This window comes from Rhinopithecus bieti, unplaced genomic scaffold, assembly GCF_001698545.2.
Source record: "Rhinopithecus bieti isolate Rb0 unplaced genomic scaffold, ASM169854v2 scaffold_36008, whole genome shotgun sequence".
NCBI lineage: Eukaryota > Metazoa > Chordata > Mammalia > Primates > Cercopithecidae > Rhinopithecus > Rhinopithecus bieti.
In genome coordinates this window covers 500,659-510,974 of record NW_016816204.1, presented here as the reverse complement: position 1 = coordinate 510,974, position 10,316 = coordinate 500,659, and the positions used below count along the sequence as shown (strand labels likewise).

At 46.0% G+C, this 10,316-nt stretch overlaps 1 protein-coding gene across 1 annotated transcript in view; it reads left to right on the top strand.

The window, feature by feature from the left end:
- Positions 1-2,507: 2,507 nt before the first annotated feature.
- Positions 2,508-10,316, top strand: part of VCL (vinculin) — a 122,362-nt gene continuing 114,553 nt past the window's right edge. Inside the window, 1 exon segment of the mRNA XM_017854552.1 lies at positions 2,508-2,823. Within this exon segment, the coding sequence (XP_017710041.1) occupies positions 2,656-2,823 (168 nt within the window). The 5' untranslated portion in view covers positions 2,508-2,655.

Here is a 10,316-nt window from a genome sequence, read left to right as displayed (position 1 = left end):
ACAATCGTAATACTTTTTGGGAGGCCATATATACTTTGGGAGGCCAAGGCAAGTGGATTTCTTGGAGTCCAGGAGTTTGAGATCAGACTCCTGGACAACATGAAAACCCTGTCTGTACCAAAAATACAAAAATTAGCCAGGCCGTGGTGGCATGCAACCTGTGGTCCCAGCTACTTGGATGCTGAGGTGGGAGAATAAACCTGAGCCTGGGGAGGCCAAGGCTGCAGTGAGCCGAAAATCATACCACCTGCATCCAGCCTGGGCAATTGGTGTGACACTATCATTCAAAAAATAAATAATAAATAAAATAAAATAAAATAATTTTTTTTTTTTTTTTTTGGACGGATCTTGCTCTGTCGCCAGGCTGAGTGCAGTTGGACCGGATCTTCTCAGCTCCACTGCAAGCTCCGCCTCCGGGTTCACGCCATTCTCCTGCCTCAGCCTCCCGAGTAGCTGGGACCACAGGCCGCCCGCCACCTCGCCCGGCTAACTTTTTGTATTTTTTTTTTTTAGTATGAGACGGGGTTTTCACCGTGTTAGCCAGGATGGTCCTCGATCTCTGACCTCGTGATCCGCCCGTCTCGCCTCCCAAAGTGGCTGGGAATTACAGGCTTGGAGCCACCGCGCCGGCCTATAAAATGAATTTTAAAACAAAAAAATCATATAGTTCCATCACTCAATTTTTCTTTTCTTTTTTTGGAGAGGGAGTCTCACTCTGTTGCTCAGGCTAGAGTGCAGTGGCGTGGTATCAGCTTACTGCAACCTCCACCTCCTGGGTTCAAGCAAGTCTCCTGACTCAGCCTCCCAATTAGCTGGGATTACAGGTACCTGCCACCACGCCTGGCTAATTTTTGTATTTTTAGTAGAGACGGGGGTTTCCCCAGGTTGGCCAGGCTGGTCTTGAACTCCTGACATCAGGTGATCTGTCCGCCTCGGCCTCCCAAAGTGCTGGGATTACAAGCGTGAGCCACTGTGCCTGGCCCCATCACACAAATATTTATACTATTAACACAGAGCAATGGGCAGAGAAAACAGCTCTGGTGGTTGTGGTAGGACTAGACAAAACTTTTTTTTTGTATTTTTTTTTAATTAGAGACGGGGTTTCACCGTGTTAGCCAGGATGGTCTCGATCTCCTGGCCTCGTGATCCACCCGTCTCGGCCTCCTAAAGTGCTGGGATTACAGGCTTGAGCCACCGCGCCCGGCCTAGACAAAACTTTTTATTTGACCTGAGGCTCTTTTGGTTGGAGGCATTACTGAAAGTGTTTTGCCTCACAATGGGAAAGCTTGGGCAAAAGTGAATTTGGAAGATGTCTTATACAAAGCATGAGGGAACTGGTTAATTTGGTCTTACTTATCAAAATATAAAATGCACACCCTTTTGGATTTTTCACTTCCCTGGTAGGCATTTGTCCTAGATAAATACACAGATGCACAGAACAGGGGCAAGTACAATTAATGCAGAGTTTTTTTTTAGACAGAGTCTGGCTCCGTCGCCCAGGCTGGAGTGCAGTGGCGCGATCTCGCTCACGGTAAGCCCCGCCTCCCGGGTTCACGCCGTTCTCCTACCTCAGCCTCCCGAGTAGCTGGGACTACAGGCGCCCACCACCATGCCCGGCTAATTTTTTGTATTTTTTTTTTTCTTTTTTAGTAGAGACGGGGTTTCACCATGTTGGCCAGGATCAGCATTGTTTTTTAATAGTGAAAACCAGAACCCAACCCAAGTCCATGACTAGGAACATTGATTCTGTAAATAATTTTATTTCATGCAATGGAATACCATGCAGTCATTAAGAAGAATGAGGTAGCCCTTTACCAAAAGTAAAAGATAAGGGCATTTTCATCAAGGGCAATCATACCTAGTTTCAGGAAAATGTTTATTAATCTCATTTACTTAGAAAAGATATATGTAGAGGTGAATCTATAGACAAGTCTAGAAGGCTACACACCCAGCTGTTAAACAGAATGTCTCTGAGGCGGGCAGGGGGCGGAGCCTGCGTTTACATGAATGGGACGCTGCTGTTTCTCAGTGCACCTCTGCTGTTTGAATCTTTGACTAAAAACGTTCCCATGCATTACTGGGAGGGAATGGAAGGAGTATTTTGAGGGTTTCGTGTGAAGGGAAAAGTTGAGGAGGGGACGTGGGCGACTCCTTGGTCTCCTGAGACTCAAGCACCGCCTGAGGTGAGGAGACCCCGCCCAGCTGAGGTGATTCTGCAGAGGGGCGGGGCTCCCCAGATCCGAGGCGGGAGGCGGCCCGGGGGCGGGGCCAGCTGGCTCCAGCAGTCCGCTCCGCTCCCACCATGCCCTTATAAGGAGCGCCCGGCGTTAGGGCTCGGGAATCCGGTAGCAATCCCGGCGGCTCAGCCCCAATCCCAGGCCCCTCCCTTGGGAATGGGGGAGGGGCGGGGTTTGGCGGCGCGGTGGCTGGGGTGGAGCATCTCGAAAAGGGACCAGTAGGAGTGGCGGCCCAGGTCTGAGCGGTGCTGCCATTGGGCGCGGCGACGAGAGGGGGCGGAGAGTCCGTGAGGCTGGTTACGCCGAGGGAAGCCCCGACTCTGTAGTCGCTGCTCAGAGTCTGTCTCTTCGCCGGTTCCCGGCCCGGTGGATCCTACTTCTCTGTCGCCCGCGGTTCGCCGCCCCGCTCGCCGCCGCGATGCCGGTGTTTCATACGCGCACGATCGAGAGCATCCTGGAGCCGGTGGCACAGCAGATCTCCCACCTGGTGATAATGCACGAGGAGGGCGAGGTGGACGGCAAAGCCATTCCTGACCTCACCGCGCCCGTGGCTGCCGTGCAGGCGGCCGTCAGCAACCTCGTCCGGGTGAGCGCGCAGGGCCTGGCGCGGGAACGGGCGCGGGAGGTGTCCCCGGGGCCCCGGCCCGCGTCGCGGCTGCCTGCAGCCGTCTCGCTGGCCGTGACTTTCCGCGTGGGTTCCGGAGCCAGGCGCCGAGGGTTCGAATGGCCTCTTCTCCGCCTGTGACCTTGAGCGAGTCCTGAGCCTCTCTTGGCCTCAGTGTCCTCATCTATAAAATGGGAGCAGTCATGGAAAAGGCTGCCTGGCGGGCTTGTCGTGAAGATCCGGCGAGGTATTATTTGTGGAGTGCCTCGCGCGGCGTATGGCCCACAGCAGGCACCCAATAAATGAGAGTTGCTGGGATGTCCGAGGGTCCCTGCCCCGCGCAGGCTTCGCCCCCACGTTGACTTCCTAGCTCTCAGCGCCTTTTTAGGCCTCCTCGATCTGGCTGTGGGGGAGGGAGAGCGGGCCCTCCCACGGATCCCTTGCCTTCTCTTCCAGGGATCCTTATTTGAGCCACGTTGTCCTCCTTTCTAATACTTCTGCCCCTCACCCTGAGATCCGCCTCGCCCACCCCCGCTCCCCAGAGCTCCCTATATTCCGCCCTTTGATTCACTTGCCTCACTCTCCATCGCCTCCTCCTCCCTCCTGGCCATTTTACTTACGCTCACTCCTCTGTCACCCTCACACCTTTATGCAGTTATTCGTGACCACAAGCCCTGTTTTTCCTTCCGCTCAGCCCTGCTGCCCTTCCTTTCATTCCCTCCTGTGGACATTTTCACCTGGCTTTAGCTGCTGTCAAACGGCCTCCTCCCACTGGGGCCTTTCTAGACTCGGGGGCTCTCCTTGGCCCCTCCTCCTGGCAGGAAGCAAGATGGAGCTGTTGGGAGAGGCCTGTGGAATCTGGGATCTGCCGCCCCTGCCGGAGAGAAGGCTGGGGCATCCCCTCCCCATCCACAACTTTCCTGGTGGCTCTGCAGACCCCTGTAACCCACAGCTGTGACTCATAACGGAGGTGATTCCTGGAGGAGGAGGAGCCCATGTCTGAAATGGGAAAAAAGAGGTGCTGAGACCAGTCTCCCAACACTCCCCTGGCTAATGTCACACTTTTCTTTCCCACCCTGGGTGGGTGACTCAGACTGGTCCTGCATGTGAGGAACAACTTTGGAAAAAGTTCATACTGCTCCCCCACTGAGCTGTGTAAATAGTGTGTGTCAGGGCAATTGGAAGGCAACTGTGGGTCTGTCTGGGTGGGGCTTGGGTTACTTATCTGATTTGAGCTCTTCAGTGCACTTAGAGGCTCTTTAGCAGCTGAAAGTCTTCCTCGGTCTTCAGGGGTCCCTGGACTGTCTCAAGCAATTTAGGAGACTGATAGCTAGGAAGACAGGGTGACACCACCGTCCAAATTCCTGATCTTTCTTCTGTATAGCTTTAGTAAGAATCTATTCATTCAGTAAGAATGCTGTATTCATTCACAATGTCTACTTGTACGTTGTTCTTTTTATAACTAATTTGAACAGAACACTCCAGAGTACATTCTTATGTAGTGTTGTCTAACATGGCTGCATTCCAGGCCTCCATTTTTCAACAAATAGGAAACAATGTAAAGAGACAAGGTAATAGTGTCTCTCCATGTAGTACTTCAGGAAATGAAATCTTAAAACCACATGTTGCACTTGGAACAGAGCTAGTGTAGTCTAGGGGTTGATATCTGGTTAGGCTATTTAGAGAAAAGTTATTTATGGACGTCCATGCCATGAATTAATAAGCATTGAATGTCTGCTATATGGAAAACATTGCAATAAATCAGTGGTTCTCAGCTTAGAGTATGCATGAAAATCATCAGTGGGGCTTTTTAGAAATAAAGATGTACAGCTTCCAAGGGTCAAGGCCTTTGTATTTTTGTTTTTTTTTTTTTTTTTTTTTTTTGAGACTGGGTCTCACTCTGTCATGCAGGCACTGGAGTGCAATGGTGTGATCATAGCTCACTGCAGCCTTCATCTCTTGGGCTGAGAAAATTCCTCCCATCTCGGCCTCCCAAGTAGCTAAAGGCCTTTGTTTGTTTGTTTGTTTTTGAGATAGAGCCTTCCTCTGTCATGAGGCTGGAGCGCAGTGACATGATCTGGGCTCACTGCAACGTCCTCCTCCCAGGTTGAAGCAATTCTCCTGCCTCAGCCTCTGGAGTAGCTGGGACTACAGGTGTGCACCACCGTGCCCAGCTAATTTTTGTATTTTTAGTAGAGACGGGGTTTCATCATGTTGGCCAGGATAGTCTCCATCTCTTGACCTTGTGATTTGCCTGCCTCGGCCTCCCAAAGTGCTGAGATTACAGGCGTGAGTCACTGTGCCCGGCCAGGCCTTTGTATTTTTTAAGAAGCTCCATAGTTGATTGTGATATACGCCCTTAGTTAGGAAACACTGTAATACACACTGTGAGACAAATACAAAAGAAATAAGGTTATAAGATGAAAACAATGATATGTAGTTAAGTTATATACTTTCCAACACATACAAAAGAGGGGACTTGAGATTGGTGGTAGCTATGGGTTAGCAGAGACAAAGTAGGGAGGATTGTGCTGATAAATAGTTAATCATGAACAAAGGTACTTGTGAATAAGTCACTTCCAGGTTATAGCAAGTACGTTATCTTCATTGCCGCTCAGGAGACAAGTTGGAGAGAAATTGGAGATGAAGTTGGTGTGTGACATATGGGCAGTGTAACACAGGCCTTATCCAATAGGATGAACAAAGACAGCAGGAGGGGGAGGAGGATGAGAATAGTGTATGAGAAAGACTGCGTGAGAATGGCGTGTGAGAATAGTATAGTGTGTTTTGGGGAGGCCAGAGGACCTACCCATTGCTTCACATCCTTGGTGCCAATTGTGAGTGACCGTTAAATATGTGGATTCTGTACATGCTTCAAGATTGTTCCTGGAGGTCAGGCCTTGTCGGATATCTCTCTCTTTTTTAAAAATTTTATTTTGGTTTTAAATAGAGACAGGGTCTTGCTATGTTGCCCAGGCTGGTCTCGAATCCCTGGGCTCAAGCAGTTCTCCCGCCTTGGCCTCTCAAAGTGCTGGATTACAGTTGTAAGGTACTGTGCCTGGCCTGATATTTCTTTATATGGTCCTCAGTTCCTGCCCTCAAAATTGGCACATGGGATCACTCAGTAAATATTGTTTTATTTTTTTATTTTTTTTTTAATTTTTACACTCCGTAAATATTGTTGAAGGAACTATGGGAAGGGAGACAAATTGGGAAGCTTTTGAAATTGGTTGGTTATGAAGAAAATGAAGGTCTGGACTTGGGAGTGGCAGGGAAAATAGAGAAGGAATTAATCAGAAATATATTAGAAGAAGAAATAATAGAACTGGATAATTGAACTCTGAATTTGCTAGGAAAGAAACATGGTATTACTGTAAAATAATGAAACTGATTTCAGAACAAATCTTCTGGAATTTATATAATCTGGGTATTTATTTGGAGTTATTTTGGGAGGTTATATCCTTATTCCAGTGCTTTTCTTTGGGAATTTCTTTCAGATTATTTACATACGTATGCCAAATTAGTCTTATTTTGGTCATAAAATGTACATTTTGACTGAAGTAGGCATTCTTGAGCTCAACTACTTCATTTACTGTTCTTGAGACTAAATGACTTTTGAATATTTCCGTAATTAAAATTTACTAGATGAAGATGAAATTCTCAATTGTTGTACATAGTCATTAACTTATCAAGCAGGTATTTATTGAGACCCCTTCAAATGTCAAAGCAATAAGTGTGATGCCTGACACAATCAATATGATACTGAATTGGAAATCTTAAGTGGCACTGAGGAAACAGAGTATGATGGAAAGTCAGAGGAAGATGAGATTACTTTTGATTGGAGAATCAGGGAAGGCTTCATGGAGGATATAACATTGAGTTGTGTCTTAAAGACATGGGATTTGAATGTTTAGAGATGTGGTAAGAAAGGCATTACTTGGTCAGGCTTAGTGGCTCATGCCTGTAATCCCAGCACTTTGGGAGGCTGAGGTGGGCTGATCACGAGGTCAAGAGATTGAGACCATCGTGGCCAACATGGTGAAACCCCGTCTCTACTAAAAATACGAAAATTAGCTGGGCATGGTGGCATGCGCCTGTAGTCCGAGCTACTCGGGAGGCTGAGGCAGGAGAATCGCTTGAACCCGGGAGGCAGACGTTGCACTGAGCCGAGATCGTGCCACTGCACTCTAGCCTGGGACATAGAGCAAGACTCCGTCTCAAAAAAAAAAAAAAAGACATTACTTACTTTTATGGGGGCAGGACTCATTAGGATTTGTAATTTCATGTACATTTGTTAAGCAAAGTAGTCTGGTCACTGATATATATATATATACAAATAAAAATATTGCAATTGTGTCATCACTTTTACTCCACACTTAGGGAGGGGGTAGGGTGGGAGTGTTTATTTATTTATTTATCTTGAGATGGAGTCTCTGTAGCCCAAGCTGGAGTGCAATGGCGTGACCTCAGCTCACTGCAACTTCTGCCTCCTGGGTTCAAGTGATTCTCCTGCCTCAGCCTCTCAAGTAGCAGGGATTATAGGCATGTACCACTTAAAACTCTATTTAAGGCAGTTTTAAACACAGAGAGTGAATCCAATTCAATAATGAAACAAGGAAGAGGAGGTAGTCAAGGGAAGGGTGGGAAAAGAAAAATAGGGAGGGGCACAAGAAATTCTAAGAAGGCTTAGATTCAGCAGGCAGTGTGAAAAAGTCACAAGTCTTAGACTGAGTACCTTGTAACATGGTATATAAATTTTTCTTTTTTTCATTAAAGTGGCCCATTGAAATGTGTCAGTCTGTGATGTGACATTAAAGTCATGCAAGTTTTATTAATGGGGCTTCAGATACTTTGCTTTCTCCAATGCATCTAAGTCATCTCTAGATTACTTATACTGTAATACCTAATACAATGTAAATGTTATAAATAGTTATACTGTATTGTTTTACATTTTTATTTTTATTGTTGTATTGTTTTTTATTTTTATTTATTTTTTTGAGAAGGAGTCTCGCTCTGTCACCCAGGCTGGAGTGCAATTGCACGATCTTGGCTCATTGCAACCTCTGCCTCCCAGGTTCAAGAGATTCTCTCACCTCAGCCTCCTGAGTAGCTGGGATTACAGGCACCCACCATAATGCCCGGCTAATTTTTGTATGTTTAGTAGAGATGGGGTTTCACCTTGTTATCCAGGCTGCTTCTGACCTCAGGTGATCCGCTGGCCTCGGCCTCCCAAAGTGCCGGGATTACAGGTGTGAGCCACCACGCCCAGCCTATTTTTATTTTTATTTGAATATTTTTGATCTCCAGTTGGTTGAATCCATACATGTGGAACTCACAAGGATATGCAGGGCTGACGGTATATGTTTCTACAACTATGTTTAAATTTTAATGGAACCACAACTTAAATGTTTGTTTACATCCACACAGTGGAAAATTTGGCTTTTCTAAAGCTTTTCTATAAATAGAGCTCGTATAACTCTAAATGGACAAAGTAAGAGGGCAAAAGTCTTCTGGTATCAGCAACGGTAGCTTAGATTGGGTCCTCCTGTTACAGTCCTGAAGTAAGGACGACAGTAGGACGAACTACTTTTATAGGACTCATTTGAATTTTACTATTTCTTGGATATTTGTTTAAAAACAAACTAGCCTGGTTATTTCATACACAGGTTGATTATCTCTAATCTGAAAATCTGAAATCTGAAATGCTCCAAAATCTAACTTTTTGAGTATTGACATGACGCCACTCGTGGAAAATTCCACATCTGACCTCATGTGATGGGTAGAAGTCAAAACTTGTTTCATGCACAAATTATTAAAACTATTATATAAAATTACCTTCACGCTATGTGTATAAAGTGTATATGAAACATAAATGAATTTTGTGTTTAACCTTCAGTCCTATCTCCAATATAGCTCATGATATATATGCAAAAATTCCCAAATCCAAAAAATCTGAAATACGAGACACTTCTGATCTGAAGCATTTCAGATAAGGGATATTCAACCTGTACTTATTTAAGTACTCATCATTTATATAGTTATGAAGTGTTTATGTTTTATATATAGTCATTTTATTTTTATTTATATTTATTTATTTTGAGATAGGGTCTCGCTCTGCTGCCCACGCTGGAGTGCAGTGGCATGATCTGGGCTCACTGTAGCGTCAACCCACTGGGCATTGATCCTACCACCGCAGCCTCCCGAGTAGTTGGGACTACAGGCTTACACCTTCACGCCTGACTATTTTTGTATTTTTAGTAGTATTTCAACATATATCCAACTGGGGTTTTGCCATGTTGCCCAGGCTGTTCTTGAACTCCTGGGCTCAAGTGATCCACCTGCCTTGGCCTCCCAAAGTGCTGTGATTACAGATGTGAGCCAGTGTGCCTGGCCAGGATTGTCATTTTAAGAGCCTTTTGACAACTTCCCAGTCTTTCACTGCACCCTTAGGAAATGGGTAGGATAGGAATATCCTCATTATCTGCAGCCTATAGTTCAGCATAGCATGGAGGTGCTCTGTTATTACACTCATAGTGGTTCAGTGTTTGTCATCTCACTAAGTCGTAGGTTCCTCAGTGGCAGGGACGATATGCCTGTCTGGGTTATAGGTATGCAATATACTTTTTTTTCGAGACAGAGTCTCGTTCTGTTGCTCAGTCTAGAGTGCAGTGGGGCGATCTTGGCTTACTGCAACCTCCGCCTCCCAGGTTCAAGCGATTCTCCTGCCTCAGCCTCCTGAGTACCTGGGATTACAGGCACGCTCCACCACACCTAGCTAATTTTTGTATTTTTAATAAAGACAGGGTTTTACCATGTTGGTCAGGTAGGTCTCGAACTCCTGACCTCAAGTGATTCACCTGCCTTGGCCTCCCAAAGTGCTGGGATTACAGGCATGAGCCACTGCACTCAGCCTACATTTTTTTTTTTTTTTTGAGATGGAGTTTCACTCTTGTTGCTCCGGCTGGAGTTCAGTGGCACAATCTCCGCTCACTACAACCTCTGCCTCCTGGGTTCAAGTGATTCTTCTGCCTCAGCCTCCCAAGTAGCTGGGATTACAGGCACCCACCACCATGGCTGCTACTTTTTTGTATTTTTAGTAGAGATGGGGTTTCACCATGTTGGCCAGTCTGGTCTCGAACTCCTGACCTCAGGGGATCTACCCACCTTGGCTTCCCGAAGTGCTGGGATTACAGGCATGAGGCACCGCGCCCGGCCTAAAATTTTAAATTAAATGAACATATGCCTATCATTTATTTTTATTTATAACATATAGTATTAGGAATTATTGTACAATGAATATTTCCCATCCCCGGCTTTCATATATCTGGTATAGCCAAATTTGAACCATCTCATGGAATTTATAATGGGCTTTGACTGAAACAAGTGAAATATATACTAAGAGAAAGGAATGAATGGCTAACTGCCCATTGTTTGAGATAACAAAAGTGTTCAGGCTATTTTGGGTTGTGGTTTTT